Source organism: Saimiri boliviensis, chromosome 14, assembly GCF_048565385.1.
Source record: "Saimiri boliviensis isolate mSaiBol1 chromosome 14, mSaiBol1.pri, whole genome shotgun sequence".
NCBI lineage: Eukaryota > Metazoa > Chordata > Mammalia > Primates > Cebidae > Saimiri > Saimiri boliviensis.
The window spans coordinates 69271126-69291938 of NC_133462.1; the positions used below are offsets into that span (position 1 = coordinate 69271126).

Consider the following 20813-nt stretch of genomic DNA (forward strand, 5'->3'; position numbering starts at 1 on the left):
AAATAACAACAGTTCAAAAACACTTGCTTCTTGTATTCTCCAAAGTACCCAAAAATGCCTTAAGGATATAAACATATATCAGTTCATACGGGTTAAAATAAAGCATTTCGCTAGTAAATTCCACTCAAAAATTGTTAGATAATTAGTCACGGTCAAATTACAGTTGAGAACATAGGCTGTGTGTATTTTTTAAAATTATTTTAGATTTGCTTTCTATCATAAAAGTTTTCCTTTCTCTTAGATTATGAAGTTCCCTTATGTAAATCAACTTCATTTTAAATGGCCCCTCTGGCTGAGTGTAGTGGCTCACGCTTGTAATCTCAGCACTTTGGGAGGCTGGAGCCAGTAGATCACCTGAGGTCAGGAGTTTGAGACCACCCTAGCCAACACGGTGAAATCCCATCTCTACTAAAAATACAAAAATTAGTCAGGTATGGTGGTGGTGGGTGCCTGTAGTCCCAGCTACTGGGGAGGTTGAGGCAGAAGAATCACTTGACCCTGGGAGGCAGAGGTTGCAGTGAGCCGAGATTGTGCCACTACACTCCAGCCTGGGGAACTGAGCAAGATTCCATCTAAAAAAATAATAATAATAATTAAATGTCCCTACTGTTGTAAAAGGCTATAAAGTAGACTAAATATTCCTACTCTAGTTTCCTAAGAAACAATAAAAGTTGAGCAAGACATACAGAGTAAATCATTACAGTATGATTATCATTAACAAAATGTCACTCATATAATCCTGATTTTCTATGACTTCACAGAAGAAAATACATACAATATTCTTTTTCTCCTATAGAATGAACTGACTCAAGATTCTGAACAAATATAAATTATTGTGTTCAGGGTTTTTGTACAGTGAATTTAAACAGTATGCTTATTTGTACAGCATGATAAATTGGATTAAGAGCTAATGTCCACATTTTTTTCAGATTTTTGAACTTGATAAACATATATAAATAAAAAGTCAATTAAACCAGATTCATTTTCTTTGGCAGAATAACCACCAATACCAGCACCAAAGTACTCTTATTCCAACCACACAGAAAAGTAGACTGAGGTAATTCTAACACTTTTAAATAAATTCCTATAACTCTTACTTAAAATTTCAACGTAATATTCATGTTGTCTTCCAACAACTGTATTTTAAGCTGAGTCATTTATTTCCTGATCTTTCAAAAGACTACACAATTCGAATGCTAATTTTCAGTAGACCAATGTAACATCTGTTGAAAGACCATTAATTCAAATCAAAAAAGAATTTTAAAAAGCTCTGACCTACAAAACACACTGACTTTTTAGGATGCACAGGAATAGGATATATCTTAGCTAACTGGAATGTGATGCTTACCTAAGGTTACTTGGATGCACTTTATAGGTACTATATCCCAAAACAGATTCTGGCATCATTATTCTGAGAAATATTATTCTGAATTAAGCTTAATGCACAAATTATGGAAATATAAGAAATTTGGGCTGAATATTCCTTGAAATTAATTATTGTTTGCTTCATTCTCCTAAAAGTGGGGAATAAGAGATGCTAGTTAGCTGAGTTTTAACAAATTGGTACTTTACTAGGATGGCAATAGTAATTCCTCTCAGCACAAAAATCTCAGGACTCTGTTTGCATGCATATGAGCATGACTAATTTAAAAAATCAGGTAGATCAAGTAGATCAGGACCCAAATCTCCTGAACAGTATAGGTTCAGGAATACCTATTAGACTATTTGTAGCTATTCATTGTAGAAATGAATAGCTTAAATGATGGGGGGAGAAGGTCTATGTGCTCTGTGATCAGGGTAAGAGTTTAGAGCAGTTTCTCAGTTTGCAATTAAGTTTTAAGATTTAGTGGAGTGGCTGTCAATCTAAAATTTATTTGCAACTATGATTCACAGATCATATTAAAGACAGAGGCCAGCTCAAATATAAATAAGGTATAAAAGAAACATAAAAGAATGCCATATAAAGTACTTTAAATATTAAATGTAAAGGCAAATTATTTATAAAATATGAACGGGCCAGTTGTGGTGGCTCATGCCTGTAATCCCAACACTTTGGGAGGCTGAGGAGGGAGGATCGCTTGAGCCCAGGAGTTTGAGACCGGGTTCCACAACATGGCAGAACCCATCTCTACTAAAAATATAAAAATTAGCCAGACATGTTTGCAAATGGCTGTAGACCCTGCTACTAGGGAGGCTTAAGTAGAAGCATTGCTTGAGCCGGGGAGGTCGAGGCAGCAGTGAGCCTTGATTGTGCCACTGAACTCCAGCCTGGGCTACAGAGTGAGACCCGTCTCAAAAAAAAAAAGAAAAGAAAAGAAAGAAAAAATAAAAACCAGAAAAGTTTAAGGTCCAAAATTCTACACTTTGACTCATGATACAAATGTTCTCTAAGTCCCAGCTATAGTGTTTAATGTATCTAACAATCATAACTATCATTTATTTAATATATATTATGCACCAGAGATAGTGCTGGGCCCATATTACGTATACATAAACTCATTTTAAAAACCTCACGACACTTATGCAAAAGTAAGCATTGTCAGTGTTTAACAAAAGGAGGGAAGGAGGTTCAAAATGTAACTACAACTAAAAAGAACCAGAGTGGATTCACAAAGATCTGACTTCAAAATCTATAAATTTTCTACAATACCAGTTTGCTCTCTATAAAACTAAATAGAGTCTATCTCCTTCCCATTGTGGATTCTACATTTGCAAGTCTGCCTATTTGCTAAAATTTATTTGTAACCCCAAAATTAATACTCATAATTTCTGACTTTTGTAGTCATTCAGTGACATGTGCAGAGCAGTGAAAAATGTGATGAGTTACCTGATACACATGTGCATTCCTAACAGAGGTTAACGAGGTAACCTTCTTCCTAACTGTTTAAGCTATCATACTGTAAACACGTGTCTTTTTTGTAATCTAAATTAGTACCAGATTGTGTTTGTATTTCTGTGATTTTTGTGGGTGATTATTCTGTTTTAAATAGCCCCAAGTAGAGTGCTGACAAGTGCTGTCTACTGCTTCTAAGTGCAAGACTGGGATGTGCCTTATAGAGAAAACACTTAATATCTTTGTTCAGAAGTAAGTTATAGTGCTATCGGCCATGAGTTCAATATTAATACATCAACAATATATACTAAATGTCTTTAAACACAAACATACACAAGACAAGGTTATCTACTGATCAGTTGGTGAAAATGTTGTGACCAGAGGCTCGCAGGAACCTAACCCTATCTTTCCCTTAGGAGCCATGATTCAGTATTCTCCAATTCAATGTTTACAGCAAATTTATAGAATACAAGAACGGCAAATAGTGAGAATTAACTGTAATACAACTGAAAACTTTCCCCCCAAAAAATGTTTAGATTGATATTTTAGTAAAAGATTCTCCTTCTGTCATTTCCTTCAAAGATATTACATCGTTATATTTGTGCAGTCATCATTCATTTGCTTAAGAAATATTTTGTCGGCATTCTGTTTAATAGGTTGCAACTCCATGTGTTTGACTTTGCTCAGAAAATTAATCTCTCTTAAAAGCAATCTGGCTTTCCAGTGTGAAAGTCTAAGGCAATTAAATTTCACTTCTTACTACCAGATGTCATGAGTACTGTGTAAAGATGACTGTTTTGTGAGATTATGATTTTTAAAACTAGTTATTACAGTTATATATAATATAAATAACATAAGCAAGAGCAACAACAAAAACTTAGCAAAGGAAATCAGAGAAATATCAGCACAAATTGGAACTCTTACCTTTCTTGCCCAAGTCAGAGATTTTATTGAAAAAAAAAAAAAAAAATTACAGTACTTAAAAATCCAAACAAGGACAATTCAGGGTTGAAAGAAAGAAAACCTGAAGGAGTCTATTGTCTTCAGTAAAATTTTAAATACAAAAAACATAGACCAGAAAAACAGTTTATGGCCTAATGCACTAGTTCCATGATAAACACACATATATAGTATATCTCCATCAAGTGGAAACTTAATCACCTTTTTACAATTTAGACAGGCAAGGCAGCTTTTAGTATGGTTAAGCCATGTATCATCAATACCATGAAGCTAGCCTATCAGTTGTAATAGCTTCTATAAAACACCACAGTGAGATTGCAATAAGCCTAGAAAATGGGCTACAAATCCCAGCTATGCTCAAGCAAGCAGTGAACCAAAAATAAAAATAGGTAAAACTGAACCAAGAACTAGATAGCATTCATCTAGATTCATGATTGATAAGGCAAAGTTCATAGGCCAAGGTTTTAAAGTGACTTATTCAGATCTAAAAGACAATCATACAAAATAAAACAAAAGCATTTATGTAATTCAGAAAAAAAACATGAATTTTCACTGCAAAGACATAGCACAGAAAAGCTTACTTACAATTACCAACACCACACTATTGTACCTTTAAATATCACTTTAAATATGCAAAGGTAAAGAGACTCAAAGTTGCATTTTATCATTTTTAATCTCTCCAAATTAGATGAGCAGTCTAAAAGGAGATGTCACACGTTCCAGCTTAATGCATTTGCTGAAATATTTCAGACTTTAAGAACTTTAGGTAAAGGCAATGGCAACTTGAAGTTTCTTTCCCAGTCATATTTAAGTTAAATGCTGAATTAACAATTAATCCATACAATAATATAAAAATACACATATTAAATCACATTGTTTTTCATTGAAGCTTAATAAAAATATCATTTTAATATAACCATTTTGAAGAACTCAAATGGTCTGAACTTATTATAGTGTCTAAATTATACCATCAATAGAAACATTACATTTCCCCCTGCTTGGTGAAAATGAGCTCATGCAAGTATTTCTGACACTCACAGTGACACATATGGTCTGCCATTCTAAAGATGTACAAGCAGCTCTCACTTTTAAACATGACGATATGATTCAGAATCACACAGTATTTGTTAAAAATACCAGCTTTCACATGTTTCATTAAGCTCTAAACCAAAATAATAATTTTGATGTGTTTCAGGTATCAGACAAAGCAGGTAATTTAAAAGGTAAATGATTCTACTAGTGCAGACAAGTTATCACTGTGGCTAATTTAGAACGAGGATGATTTTTGCAGTACAATGAAAACTATACTATAAAATACAATGAGTTTGCAATACAGAGCAGATTACCCAAGTAGAAAGTAAGCTGAACAAAATACAAACTCCAGCAAAGATTATCAGCCTTACCTACTACTCATCATAGCCCTTGTTAAAATACCCTGAGTAAAATGCAAATATTTTAAATAATGCTGGTTATATAAGACTTCTCTAAAAATGAACCATAAATGTCAATGCATCATGATTTTTATTTACAACAGTCAGATATGTAAAAATTAATTCTTAATCAGTCACAATATAAACATTAAGGAATACTTGTTAGATTGGGAAGTTTTAAATTTCTAGCTTTGTTAGCATTTTGGCAAAGCAAGTATACATAAATAGATTCAATGTAAAAAAAAATCATAAAAGAGAAAAATATATAAAATATACAGTAGTTTCTATCCACCCTGGGCCAACCTAAATGCCTAGAAAGCCTCCCCAGTCAGGTTCACTTCTGACTAAAAGAATACCAGTCCTCCAGCAAAAACAGCCCCATCTTTTCATCAAAGAGGCTCTCACTTCAGTGATATTCCTCCAGGGAAGAGGACAGGAGCCAGGTTCCCTCGAATGTCATTCCCCAGATGTTCAAAACGTAACTAATTTATTAGCATTAGAAGATTTGGTTTATAGGGGAATCTCACTGGTCCAGTTTGTAGCCTACAAAAAAATGGATTATTTTTAAGTATAACATTAGAATATGAATAAAGGATGAGGATGTGGCTTTTTATTCCATAGAAATGGAAACATTTCCAAACATGACAATTACACAAAAAAAGTATGCCTACCATTGAAGTTGGAGTCCCTCCAGATTTTTTAATATTCTTTGAAGACATTCCATGAAGGCGACTGAGTCTAGCTTGGAAACCTGGAAAATCAAAGTACTCAATTTAGAAGATTCTATGATCACTGGAGCATAGAAGACGATCTATCAATAGAGAATGAAAAGTAAGTTGGTGGTGGCAGTGAATGCCATGAATATTACCGGGGAAAATGCAAAACTCACACTTAAAAAAAATTGAAGCAATGCCTAGTAAAATACTAATGCAGTCAGCACTTAACTATCCAGTGCTTAAACACTACAGTAATAAATATCCAGGCCATTTCTTTTGTCCCAATTCACATTCCTATCATTTCAACATTTTCTCCATGAGCCTAGCAAGAAAGCAAGTCAATTTTTTTACTAATTTGAAAGCACAATAAACGTAGTAGCTGTATTAGCGGCCAATATGTTTCTTTGCAGCGTCTTGTGTTTACATTCTCTAATTTCCACTTTATCTTATCCTCTTTAAATGAATATTCCTAGATGGACTTTAAACCCATTGTATCTACCCAGGAGCCAGAGCTACTGACCTCTTCTGCTTGGATGCGACATAAGGGGAAAAGAACCAGTTAAGATACTTTCAAAGACAGGATCTGGTAAATTTTTGTCTAGCTCAGTAGGATCTTCCTTTTCCCACCAGGGCACAACTCCAGTGATACCACATGCTCCACCTGATTCCTTTTCGTAGAACCAGTCACTCTGTTCATCATCACCTGTGCAAATACAAGAAACCCCCACCACCAAAGATTCAGTTTTATCATCCAGTTACACAATTAGTGTTGTCAGGTAGTTAAAATACAAGATGGCAGTTAAATTTGAAATTAAGATCAATGACTAACTTTTACTATAAGTATATATTACTGGCATTAAATTTTTAGTGTAAGTATGTCTAAGTACTGCATGGGAAATACTTGTTCTAAAAAATTGTGTATTATTTACCTAAAATTTGAATCGGGGAATCCTATGTTTTGACAACTACATATATAATCCATAAGGAAAACTTATTTTATAACACAGCTTAACTTAAGAAATGTTCTCTTAAGACTGGAAGAACTACCATCAACAAAAATGCAAAATATTATGTTTTAGAACCAATTTTAAAATATGAAAAACAATAATAAACTGGTTAATCCTTTGGCAAAATCTGTTGGAAAATCCACTTAAGTTACTACCCCTTCCACATTAAGGAAAAAACAAACCTTAATCTGCTCCCAGGAATGAAAAAGTATTAAAACTGTGGAACCCTTTCTTTGCAGCTGATATGGGTACATAATTTGCTTAATTTCATGATTTGCATGGAGTGTAAAAGGGGAAACAATCATGAACAGATGTGACTAAATGAAATTAATCCAATTAAGCTCATTAAGAAATAGTTTTGAAAAAGTTGATTTTAAATGAAAAGTGACAATACCTTCGAGTTTATGAAGAAACTATATTGAATAAATGAGATGTTTTTGTCCAGCACTATCCAGTAATTCTGACTTTTGGGAACATACATGAGTGTAACCATGGAACAATAAATGATCAATTCAAAATTCAGTTTGAAATGTGTCATCAGTGAGAATCAGTATTTTGTATTTTGAAGAAAAAGTAGTTATGAAGAGCTGTATAAAGAGACAAAAATACAAAAGACGGATGGCTTTTAAAAGAAAGAGAGACAGGCCAGGCATGGTGGCTCATGGGTGTAATCTCAGTGGATTGAGAGGCCAAAGTGGGAGGATCACTTGAGATCAGGAGTTCCAGATCAGCCTGGGCAAGATAGTGAGACCCTGTTTCTACAAAAAAGATTAGAAATTAGCCGGGCATGGTAACATGCACCTGTGGTCCTAGCTACAGGAGTCTGAGGCAGGAGGACCCCTTGAGACCAGCAGTTTTAGGTTACAATGAGCTATGATCACACCAAGGCACTCCAGCCTGGACGACAGGGCGAAACCTTGTCTTAAAAACAAAAAAAGAGGCCAGTCGCAGTGGCTCAAGCCTGTAATCCCAGCACTTTGGGAGGCCGAGGCGGGTGGATCACGAGATCAAGAGATAGAGACCATCCTGGTCAACATGGTGAAACTCCGTCTCTACTAAAAATACAAAAAAATTAGCTGGGCATGGTGGCGCGTGCCTGTAATCCCAGTTACTCAGGAGGCTGAGGCAGGAGAATTGCCTGAACCCAGGAGGCGGAGGTTGCGGTGAGCTGAGATCGCGTCATTGCACTCCAGCCTGGGTAAAGAGAGCGAAACTCCGTCTCAAAAAAAAAAAGAAAAAGAAAAAGAAAAACAGAAAGAAACAAATAGCATTTTGAAGATGATCTGAGATTCATTAAAGTATCCTCCCCTTGATTATAAAAAGCCACTACTAACTCTGGTTTCTAAGAGAGTCATCATAATTGTCATAAACTTCTTTTCTTTAGAGAAAGATATTTCTGATTTCTAAAATCTCTTACAACAAACATATTTAAAGGAAAACTGAAAATACTCTTAAGCTTCAGTTGAAAATAATTTTATGAGAAATAGCTACATTTCAACTAAGATGGAATGGAAACTTAAAGGCATTTCAAAAACTAGAGTCACTAGAGCTTATTTCTACTGGGAAATTAATTTAAAAAATAATTTTTCGAAAAACACAATTTACAGCACTTAGAGATCAGGACTTTTCTGAGCTTTATATTAAAAGTATTCAGACCAGGTTTAAGAATAAGAAAAAAACAGTCCTCAGTTGAAACTGACTACCATATAACTGAATTCCAACATTATTATAGAAAAATAAAATTATTTTATTTTTGATGTGATACACAACTTTATTCTTCATAGGGAAATCAAATAGTCACTGAATAAGAACTTCCTGTGAAGTCGGACAGAACAATTAGAATTCCTGTCTTCTCTAATATCAGGAAAGTTACTTCAACTCTATTAGCATCAGTATCTTCATTTTAAAAAACTGGGAATCTCAAAGGGTTTTTAAAGAATTAATTAAGAACTTAAAGGCAAGAAAAGCACTTAGCAATGTGAAATATAGTAAGTTTACAATAAATGCTAGCGTAACATTCTAAGCCCTTCCATATTTATCCAAGATTGACAGGCTTGTCAAAGTTGTTTTTTTACTTTTTTTCATTTCATTTCATTACCAATATCAACATTTATAATACAATCTTGAGTAAAGACCTGTATTTTAATGAGAACTTAAGTATATTATCAAGGTAGTTCACCCTCCCACTTAGCCCCAGCATTCTAACATATTTCAGCAAAGTCTCGACTTTAAAGTCTATGGTCTTTCAAATAGTTATGTACCTATTTATCTAGGACAAACAGTTTACAAATAGGCAAAAAAGAATGATCACTTCATTTACATTTACTGTGCTGCCAAGAGGATGAACAGCCTAAGGAAAAAAGTGTAGGCAGCAATTACTTTGTCCTTTTTTATAACATCATTAAATAAATTTATAATTTAAAATTTATATTAGCTTTTTTCACTTGTAACTTACTGTCTTCCTCCTATGTGTTCTTAAGAAAGTGAGAGAACATTTGTGATAGGTATTTGTATGTATTAACTGCATGATTTGTATGGAGCATAAAAAGGGAAACAATCAAGAGCAGATGTGACTAAATGAAATTAATCCTATTAAGGATTAATCCTGTCCCCTTATGAAGGTTTTCTTATTTTTCATAGCTTCAAAATACTGCCATGTTAAAGACTGAAGCTTCCAGAAGTTTCAGGATGGAAAACATATATGCTGCAAGACATTTCTGTTTAACAGTTTACATTATTGAATTCATAAAAATCATCTAATTACTTACAAACTGGATAGAATGAATAAATGTCACAGCTAAATAAAAATGACAAATGACTTGCAAATCCACCTTTATGAATGCTTAAACAGTTTTAAGTACATTTGGAATTAGGTACAGAATGAGAACCAGTTTCTTTCAAACTTGCTAAATGAGAGAAAATCAAAAAGTTACATAAGCTTTCTCAAACAAGATAATCCTCCCTTAATATTCTTAGCTCCGAATACTAGCTTTTGGAGATAATCAATTACTTTAGGTCATGAAGACAGGACACCTTCCACAGCATATAAAAAACCAGCTACAATACTAAATCCTAGTCCATTAAGTAATGTGTGTAAGGTAAACGGACTGCAGTCATCAACTTATGAAGTAACCAATAATAAACACAACTATAGAATGAAGAAGTTTTTCCAAAGAGAGAAAAAAATATCATTTTGGTACCTTGTCTTCCCTCATCATTGGTAAACAATCCAGCATCAGTGCTGCTGAGACTGCTGGAATCACTGTAATAACGAAAAAGAAAGAAACAGATCAAAAGAACAATTGATCTTTCAGTCGTAAAATTTTAAAGAGACATGGCAGCTCAGAGATGGAACTTAAGCCTGACAAAGATCTGAAAGAAAATAAGATGATTTTTTTTAATCAAACTGCAAATATCCTGTTTCCATTAACTACAGAGCATATTATTTTTGGCACATAAAACCACAGGAATCTAATGGGACCCTGACAGTAAGCCAGATGTGACTGCAACGAGGTGCTGACACAATTGATGCATTTTATTACATGCTTTCATCAAATGCTCACTGCTCCTTTCTTATGCCATGCAATTCAGCTTGAGTCTGGAACACCACTGCTCAATAAAATGGGAAAGTTTCAATCAAAAGCAGGCTAAGCCTTTCTTCAGCACATGAAATACAAGGGACTAGGATGAGATTACTTTCCATAACCACATTGGCAAATATTCTGAAAAAGACATTACTTAAGAATTCACAACAACTCTATCAGTTTGCAAAGGAGTAAAAAGTTTAAAACAGTGATAATCCATTATATCGAAGTTAAGGTCACTTTTAAGCAAAAAAAAAAAAAAGGAATATTACAAATATTAAGGAAGGAGTGTCCAAAAATAACACAGGTTCTCACTGCTCCCACAGAAGGCCCAGAGTCAAATTTAACATACAAATAAAAGAAACAGCAGATATTTCAATAACATAAACAAACTGTTACTATTGGTTCTAATAGAAGTAATGCTTATATGAATACTGTCTAGTTTAAAATACCAGGAGAACAAGGTCATATAATGAGGCTTAGCTTTTAAAGAAAATTGAGTGATGTTCTTTGAAAATTCTCATGTATTTCATTTTTATTGTAATTCTTAATTTTAACCAATCAGAAAATCATCCCTTTTTTTAAATTAAAATACTTATTCCATTAATATGTAGAACTACATAAACTTATTTTTTAAAAAGTCATCCTAACTTGTTTTAAAGTATCTAAATTGAGAAGTTTAGGATTAAAATTATAGATGAACTAAATCCACATATATTTTCTGAATATAATTTCAGTTTTTGTTCCATTTTTTAAAAGCTAAGTATTAATGAAGAATATAGGAATTTGTTAAGAGGCACATTTTTCCAAGGAGTTCTTTTTTTTTTTTCCAAGGAGTTCCGAATTTAGACTTCTTTCTAGTTTTCTTCCAAATTAGCTGCATGTATGAAGCTCCTTATGTTGAAAAAAATATTTTCTAAGAGCATCACAACCAAATTTTCTTATTTACAAACATATGTGCTCTTCTATGCACCATAGCGTGAATTATTAAAATCACCTCACAATCTTTATCTTGCTGACATTTTGCTGTCTAAACTATTACTGATACTTTGCTTTATCCCGTGTGCCCCATTAACACAACTCAAATGAAGGGCCTCATATACCTAAGGTCACAATTCCTTTTCTAAAACCCTTGAGGCCAATGTATTTAAAATTCTGAATTATTCAAATTTTAGCAAGGTATATTCTAAACTGCCTCAGAGGAGTCTGGGATAGTACTCCATTAAACACGTTAATATATTTTTTCAATTAAAAGAACGAATAACGACTTTAAGTGCAAGTCAAATTAAATCTGGCCACCAATGAATTTGTTTTTCATAGCTTTTCAGAGTTCAGATTTGCAGACAAGGCATTATGAATTGATGTGCTATTTTTTATGGACCTCAATCTCTGAATTCAGATTTACTCTTTCTCTAATCTATTCTACATATACCCAGGTCACTTTTTCAAAATAAAACAAGTTGACTAAAAATAATGTGATATTCTGATACAGAAAAAGGACATTAAAAGCAAAGGAAATTCTAATAAACTATGAACTTTATTTACAAATGTATCAATTTTTGTTTCATTAATTGTGAGAGATGAACTATAGTAATATAAGATATTAACAATAGAGGAAAGTGGATTTGGGGTATATGGAAATGTGATATACATGAACTCTCTGAACTATCTTTACCACTTTTCTGTAAATTTACATCTATTCCAAAGAAAGTAGTAGATAAAGTATGCACACACACATACACACACATGTGTACCTTATAGGACAGTCTTCTATTTAAAAATCTAAAATTACTTCCTCAACACTTGCTGAATTAAATTTAGATTTCAAGACTTTCTATGGATAGGCCTCCATCTAAATTCTTCTCATTCCCATCTCTGGTCCTTTTGTTTATGTTCTTTTCCCAGTGGTATGCCTATCTCCACTCTCTTCCCTCTTCACCTGCCCTCTCTCTTAAAGATATAAGGAAATCAGAATAACCCTCTCCTCCAGTTCTTAGTCCTTAATGATCCTCGTCCTACTTTGAGGTACTCTGGCATATATGTATACAACATGTTTCTTTATTTATATTTCACCTCATTGATATCTAGCAAGTTGCTCCATGTACATTATGTATGTGTTTCTATGTTCAATAAATCTGAAAAAAAAACTTAAATAGAAGCAAAGCTTTTTATTTTCAGCAGCTGACAGTCATTACACCTTTTCCTTGGAGATGCACCTTTTTGGAGTGAATTTTATAACTCTACTGTGTTTGGATGAGAATATATTCCATACATGCTGGATGAACAAACATATGTACACTAATACCAACCACTTACCCCAATTTGTTTAATTCCTATATTTTCAGTAGAGTCCTCTTTCTCATTCATCCTCCCAAATACCGTCAGTCAACTTCCCATTGATTTGAATTATTAAAATTGGTCTCAAATACTTATTTCCCTCTGCTATCATAGTCATAATTCATCTCCCACTCAAGCACCGACTAGAGGTCAAAGGTAAACAAAATACAGCTGTAAAGATCACACTATCTTGGTAAAATGTAAATCAACTTGAGTTTCTTCACTCTTAAAAATTCTTCACTGATCCCATTGACTATGATAAAATACAAACTATTTGCCATAGCACATAGACCTTCGAAAAATGCTTTTTTGCTATAATTCTGATCGCATTTTATTTCTTCCCCAAACAGACCACTTTCATTTCACAATTCATGCCTTTGCACAAGCTATTCCTTCTCTACCTATGAATGCCATTTCCCTCTCCTGATTCCTTCAATTCCTGAACAAGTCTTAGTACTTGCTTTAAAGCAAAGCTCCTTTAAGAAGTCTTTCCTCACTAGTACTTTCCACTCAGCACATTTCATTTTCACCATTTGCTTGTCTGGCTATTCCACACTATGCAGCTGTTGAGGACAGAGGCTCCATTATTAGTCCAGGCCTTCTAAGGTGCTGGTATTACAGGCATGAGCCACCTTGCCCGGCCTCAAATACTTTTTACCATAAAAAGAAATGAAAAATGGGGAGTCTGATCTAATTTCCATTACCAGTTACATGTCCTATAAAAAAGCAGTTCAATAAAAGCAGGAAATTTAAAAAAAGGGGGGTGGGGGGGCTTACACAATTAACTCAAAAAGCAGGTAATCTAATTGTGAGTAATCCAGAATTGAGTATGTTACATCTGTTGCCATACACTCTCCCTCCTGGTAATTGAACCAGACAATCACTTTCAAGCAAGGTTAAGTGGTCCTAAGTCACAAAACAAATAATACTTATTTTCATATAAAAATGGCAATTTTCCTGCCAGAAAGACATATACCAAGTCTTTTCAAAGCCTTCTGGAAACTCTTCTTTTTTTTTTTTTTTTTTTTTTTTTTTTTTTGAGATGGAGTCTTGCTCTGTTGCAATGGCAGGATCTCGGCTCACTTCAACTCTGCCTCCCAGGTTCAAGTGATTCTCCTGTCTCAGCCTCCCTAGTAGCTGGGACTACAGGTGCACACCACCACACCTGGCTAATTTTTGTATTTTAGTAGAGACGGAGTGTCACCATATTGGTTAGGCTGGTCTCAAACTCCTGACCTCAGATGATCCACTCGCCTCAGCCTACCAAAGTGCTGAGATTAAAGGTGTGAGCCACCATGCTAAGCCAAATTTTTTTAATGTAAGTAATTTTTACTTCTTTAGAAAAATTATATAACTAGCAAACCATGTCTAATAAAAGGATAATTCCATAAACTTTTACCAGGTCCCACTCACATTTACAAACAAACAGAAAACAAACAAACAAAAACAAAAATTAAAAAAAAAAAAATGGATTGATAGCTCACTACAATCCACATGATTACAATGATCCCAGCCCTTGGGAGGCCAAAGCAGGTGGAGCACTTGAGGTCAGGAGTTTGAGGTCAGCCTGGCCAACACGGTAAACCCCACCTCTATTAAAACTACAAAAAAGATTAGCCAGGCATGGTGGTGCACACTTGTAATCCCAGCTACAAAGGAGGCTGAGGCAGAAGAATCAATTGAACTTAGGAAGTGGAGGTTGCAGTGAGCTGAGATCACACCACTGCACTCCAGCCTGGAAAACAGAGTGAGTCTCCATCTCAAAAAAAAAAAAAAAAAAAAAAAAAAAAGATCCCAGCCCTACAAATTAAAAATCAAATACTCTTTCCCCCAGACCAGACCATATTTACAGACTGTTTTTTTTTTCTGGCTCATAGTTCAGCATTTGGTTTTGCAGACTCATGCCTAAAAGGATAAAATGTTAATATATTCTAATTTCTTGCAAGTAGCATCACTTTATCACTTCAGTATAAAAGAAAAATGATCACTTACCTTTTGATGCTGTCAAGATAGTACTTAACAATTATCACTGTAGTATATCTGCTTCCTGGAACAGACAGATTAGACTAACTGCCACAGGATCACTGTTTTTCTATTTTTCTAATGACAAAACCAGGCTTTTGTAGACTATAAATTGGGTTTTACAATTCATAAGTGATCAGAATTCCTAGCAAGCTACAGTTTTTTATAATATCAAGCCACATACATGTTGAAGTGGTACAAACTTTTGATTCTCAAGAATCAGAATAGACTAATGAATTGTGACACTCTAAAAAGCACCAAAAGCGAAAGCTCTATAATTAAACACATAAATAATTATATATCCAATTCTGAGTTACAAACGTGCTGTTATTCAAAAGCACATTCTTTCCCCCTGAAAATCCATTTCCTTTTCTCTTTGTAGCTGAAAAGTCATTATAATACAATCAAAAGACTTTGTGTAAATCAAATAAGCAATTTTGCTTTATGCTAAACATCATAAATTGTAAGGAAATACAACCATAGTTAAACAGTAATATCACTATCATTATTATAATTTATAATTATTTTTAAGTAGAATTAATTAAAGTATAAAACATTCAACCACAAACACTGGGGATAAATATTTTTATATTTAGAGAATATAAAAGTCACCTTTCACTCATGAGCTCATCTGAGACTTTTTGCTCTTCACATTCCATTTTGTCCTTATTGGCCTGGTTCGTTTCCTTACTTTCTAAAACTACTCCTTCATCTTGGATTTTTGGTCCTTGTCTGATTATTTTCAACTTCCTTTTCTTGACTTTGTTCTTGGTAAATTCTTGATACTGGTAAGCTCTATCACTGTCCACGTCCTGATCTCTACAGCCTTCAGGTGGCTGGGTCATTGTCCGTTTGTTAGAGATGTCCTGTGGGAGACCAACTGCCATGCGTTTTACCTTTCTCCTCCTGCGCAGAGTTCTGTTCCCAACATTGTCCACAGCAAAATCAGACTCGTGCCATAAAGGTCTTTTCCCTCGAACATTATTATTTAAGTTTGATGATGGCCTGCGCTTTGCTACTAACATTTGGTCATCAGAGTCACTGTGATCTTTTTTATTATTATTGTGATTCTCTCTATAGTCCTTGCTTGGTTCTTCTAAACTAGAATCAGAGCCTTCACTTAAGCAGTGACCAGTCTCCCACAGGTGATGCATGTTATATGACCTCCGTTTTCTCCCTCTCCTTTTCCTTGCCTGGCGTTTCAGAGGGCAAGATATACTTCGAGAATGGTCTCCTGTTTCAGCAAATCCACCTCGAGCTTGCTCTGAGCTCTCTTCCAGTGCTGAGACAAGGTCATGAACCAGTTCCTCCATGGTTCTACTGAAATGCCTTCATTTATTAGAGAAAGAAAACAGAAAATAGTCAATCTTAACCATAGTAACCTGGTTTTCTACAACAGACAATTTATTAGAAATTTGATAAAAATTAATAATGATTATAAAATGTTTCAAAGCTAATTTTCCTTTCCAAGATATTACAGTTTTAAATATTGATTCATCGTAGGCCTCTTCTTATATAAGTTCTTTTATTAAACATAGGAATTACTTCCAAGATAGAATAAGCTTATGAGCAATGAAAGATCCCAGTATTTTTATATTTTTACTGTATAATTATGGAAAAGTTCTGTTTCAATCCCTACCCACTGGTCCCTCCTATCCCTTTTCTAGAGCCAGTTTTCCTACAGCAGATACAGAAAGAACTTTCTCAGTACCCTCTTCGCCCACTAACCTCTAAGTAAAAAAAGAAACATGAAATCTTTTATTCACCACGCTTACCAGTCACTGCCATAATATAAGAGGCAGTCAGAAAGACGGACAACTAGTTTCAGGATTAGTAATATATGTGAAAAGAAAGTTTAACCAACACCATGCATTTATTTAGGCCACACTAATCTCTTAAACCAGTGAAGCAGAAACTACATTCACATTCAAATTGGAGCCTCACTGGTTTAAAAGGGCCCATCATTACTTCATCCTGAAGCAATCTCTTAGACTTTCCTTTTTTAAAAGCTTTAAACTATATTAGCAGTAAGAATATTATCCAGTAGTCAGTAGGGATAAGCATCAGCATTCTTTGGGAGTTTTTATAAATTATACTTGTCCTTTTAAAACCCAATTCCCAAAGATTTTAAATTAGTTGGTGTGACATACAGCCAAGGTATCTGGTTTTATTTTTTAATCATCACAGGTAATTCAGATATGCACCGTTCTTATGAAGGCCACAAGCAATCATTTCTCAAATTGAGATCTAGAGGCACCAAGGGACTGAAACATTCTCAACAGTCATACAGAGCTTCAGGAGTAGGCATACTTTCATGCAAAGGGCCTGACAGTAAATATTCTAGGCTTTGCAGGCCACTGGGTCTCCCATGACTACTCAACTTGCCACTGTAATGCAGAAATAGCCACAAGCAATACATAAATAAATGGGTATGGCTGTGTTCTAATAAAGTTTTATTTATAAATTTAGGTTAAAGCTGGTTATAGTTTGCTGACCTGTGGTCTATATAGTCTCTACAGTCATGTAAAGTCTCTAGCAGTCTGTAATTTCAGGTTTTTGCAAGTTCCTTACAACAACTTTCAACTTTTGTCTTTTCATTTTAATAACCTAAAATCAACACACATTGTGATCCAACGGATTTACCATTTATAATATGATGCATATATATAGCTTCTAACATTTGAGTATTTGCTATTTGCCAGGCCCATTTCTAAGTGTTTTATATGTATTACTTCATTTCATTCTCACACAATAACCCTACGAAGTGGTAGATGAAATACACAAAGACGGAAAGAATTCTGTCACAATGTGATGCATCTAAGTAGTGGAGATAGGATTCAAACTCCAGCCAATGTTGACCAAACTACAGCCAAGATCAGCTACACAATTCCAGTAGCCAGTCTGTAGTTTTGTTTGTGATTAATTTAGCACCAGGTAGTATTACTATAATCCTCAAGACAGATTTAATATACATCTATATAAAACCTAAATGACTCATAGTTAGCTATATTGTTTTGAATAGAAAAACAGGGGTGAAAGACCTGAATGAACACAAGGGACAGGGTAGTACAGCTGGTGAAAGTAAACTGAGCTCAATGAACCAACCTTGTACTGGTTAGTAAAATGTACACCATGAGCAATTAAGAAACGTGGCATTGCATTTCGGTTAATGTGAATTTGTATTTTCTAGATTTATCTCCATGGGCATTCTAAATGTATTTAACAAAAACAAAAAATCTAATATATACAGCTTTCTCAAACATGTGGTGATTCAAATAACTATTTTAAATAAACTCTGGAGGGCCAAGAGATTTGTTTTTTTCCTTTGTAAGGGTACTACATTCACCTCAGAGTTTGTTTGTTTGAGAAGGAATCTCAATCTGTCATCCAGGATGGAGTGCAGTGGCATGATCTCGGCTCATTGCAACTTCTACCTCCTGGTTTCAAGTGATTCTCCTGTCTCAGCCTCCTGAATAGCTGGGATTACAGGCAGAAGCTACCATGCTCGGCTAATTTTTGTATTTTTTAGTAGAGACAGGGTTTCACCTTGTTGGCCAGGCTGATCTCGAACTCTTGACCTCAAGTGATCCACCCTCCTCAGCCTGTCAATGCTATATTACAGGGGTGAGCGATCACATCTAGCCCCACAACTCAGGATTTAGAATACTGATTTTGATTAAAAGATATATGTATCACATACAAATCAGTATTACGCCAAACAAAACAAAGGCTCCAACTCTGACTACATTGATAAACCAAATGGATCTTTTTTCTATTATCTATATGTTAACAAATTCTTTTTTCTGGCACTTTGGGAGGCCAAGGCAGGTAGATCACCTGAGGTCGGGAGTTCAGAACCAGCCTAACCAACTTGGAGAAACCCCATCTATAATAAAAACACAAAATTAGCCGGGCATGGTGGCGCATGACTGTTAATCCCAGCTACTGGGAGGAGAATGGCTTGAACCCAGGAGATGGAGGTTGCAGTGAGCCGAGACTGTGTCACTGCACTCCAGCCTGGGCAACAAGAGCAAAATTCCATCTCAAAAATAAAAATAAAAATAAATACACACACACAATAAATACACACACACACACACACACACACACACACACACACACATAGTTTGAAAGACCTATTATCTCTGAATATAATATTTGCACCTTAAAAAATTCACCCGAAGCCACTTTAACATGTATTAAAATCAAGATCCTTTCTCTGTATTACCTGGTTCTAGAGTAACTTACACTTTGAAGACAGAGTTTTCTTATCAAGGGGTGAATGATCAGATCAAAATAATAAAAAAAATGAAATTAACTTGATGTATGAATATAACACCTAACTAAAATCAGTTTATTTTGGATATTACCAATTTAGTGCTTCACTGTAGCAGAGAAAATTTATAGTACTAATATTAGAAAAAGGTTAGCATATCTGATTCAATCCATTGAAATCTGATACACTTCAATTTCTATTACTAAGAAATTTCATTCTTAGCAATATTAGCAGTTATATATGCAAATATTCTCCAGAATCTTATTAAAACTGTGTCAGCCTTATTTGACTTTATGCTGCTTCTCTCAAGAAAAAAATAAAACATATTTTTAGGCCAAGCATCGTAGCTCATGCCTGTAATCCCAGCACTTTGGGAGGCTGAGGCAGGCAGATCACCTAAAGTCAGGAGTTCGAGACTAGCCTGGCCAACATGGTGAAACCCCATCTCTACTAAAAATACAAAAATTAGCCCAGCATGGTGGTGAGTGTCTGTAATCCCAGCTACTCAGGAGGCTGAGGCAGGAGAATCTCTTGAACCCAGGAGACAGAGGTTGCAGTGAGCCAAGATCACACCATTGCACTTCAGCCTGGGCAAAAAGAGCAAAAGTCCATCTCGAAAAAAACAAAAGAAAAAACATCCCGTATTTTGAAAAATACATTAATTAGAAGCATACAATTTATTCCATGATGTCACTCAAATATCAACTACATATTACTTTTAAAAGCTTTAAAAAAAAAACCTATGAAAACACAGAAAAAATACACATTTAATAAGTCCTACTTAGAGTTCAAATCACCTTTTCCCCTTTCAGTTTCAAATAACTAGACTCTTCTTGAAGTCAATCCCAACCAAAACCCATGCTAATAAGCCAGTAATACTATAGTCAGTTAACGTTAAGCTGCTTCACTAACTAATCTCTCAGTTAAAACTGGCATCTGCAAGGCACAGTGTCTCACACTTGTAATCCCAGCACTTTGGGAGGCCAAGCAGGGAGAAATCACTTGAAACCAGGAGTTCAAGACCAACTTGGCCAACATGGTGAAAGCTCATCTCTACTAAAAATACAAAAATTAGCCAGGCATGGTGGCAGATGCCTGTAATCCCAGCTGCTGAGGGGGCTGAGGCAGGAGAATCTCTTGAACCTAGGAGGTGGAGGCTGTAGTGAGCCAAGATCATGCCACTGTTCTCCAGCCTGGGTGACAAAGACTCTTGTCTCCTACTAGCCTCTCAGAAACAAAGTAATCCTAAGAGACTATCACAGGACCAATAGCTCTTTTATTTCCTTTGCCTTGGCAGTTTACAGTGATGCATCAGAAAACTGATGCATTAAAACACTTTAACCTAAAGATAGTTTCTTAAATAAGAGTTTCCATTAAAGGGGAAACCTGGAAATACAGAACTTTTATGTACAAATGTGTACTTACTGAACAACCGGTTTTAAAGTTTGAATTATACTAAATTCAGTGAATGTACCACTTAACTAATTTGAGATTTGTATATTCAAAATTATAAAGGCCACTTCTCTTCATTTAGAACTCATTTAGAAATGAAATCTTCTGGGAACAGTTAATATTGGGTAATGCCTAAGATAACAATAGTCCATCAATCGTTTTATTAAGATAGTCTGAATGAACAGAATACCCCAAA

At 34.8% G+C, this 20813-nt stretch overlaps 1 protein-coding gene across 3 annotated transcripts in view; it reads right to left on the reverse strand.

Annotated features, from left to right (window-relative positions):
• The window catches only part of GPATCH2 (G-patch domain containing 2), a 200146-nt gene that overhangs the window by 172250 nt on the left and 7083 nt on the right, over positions 1 to 20813 (reverse strand). For 2 of the 3 annotated variants that reach the window (XM_003930346.4, XM_074385207.1), the window contains exons 2-5: positions 15502 to 16218; positions 10147 to 10208; positions 6460 to 6642; positions 5895 to 5974 (exon numbers count right to left, since the gene is read on the reverse strand). In XM_003930346.4, coding sequence (XP_003930395.2) covers positions 5895 to 5974; positions 6460 to 6642; positions 10147 to 10208; positions 15502 to 16218 — 1042 coding nt within the window. Of the gene's footprint in view, positions 1 to 3758; positions 5767 to 5894; positions 5975 to 6459; positions 6643 to 10146; positions 10209 to 15501; positions 16219 to 20813 lie in introns of those variants that run through there. The other variant, XM_010340938.3, reaches the window with a different exon arrangement.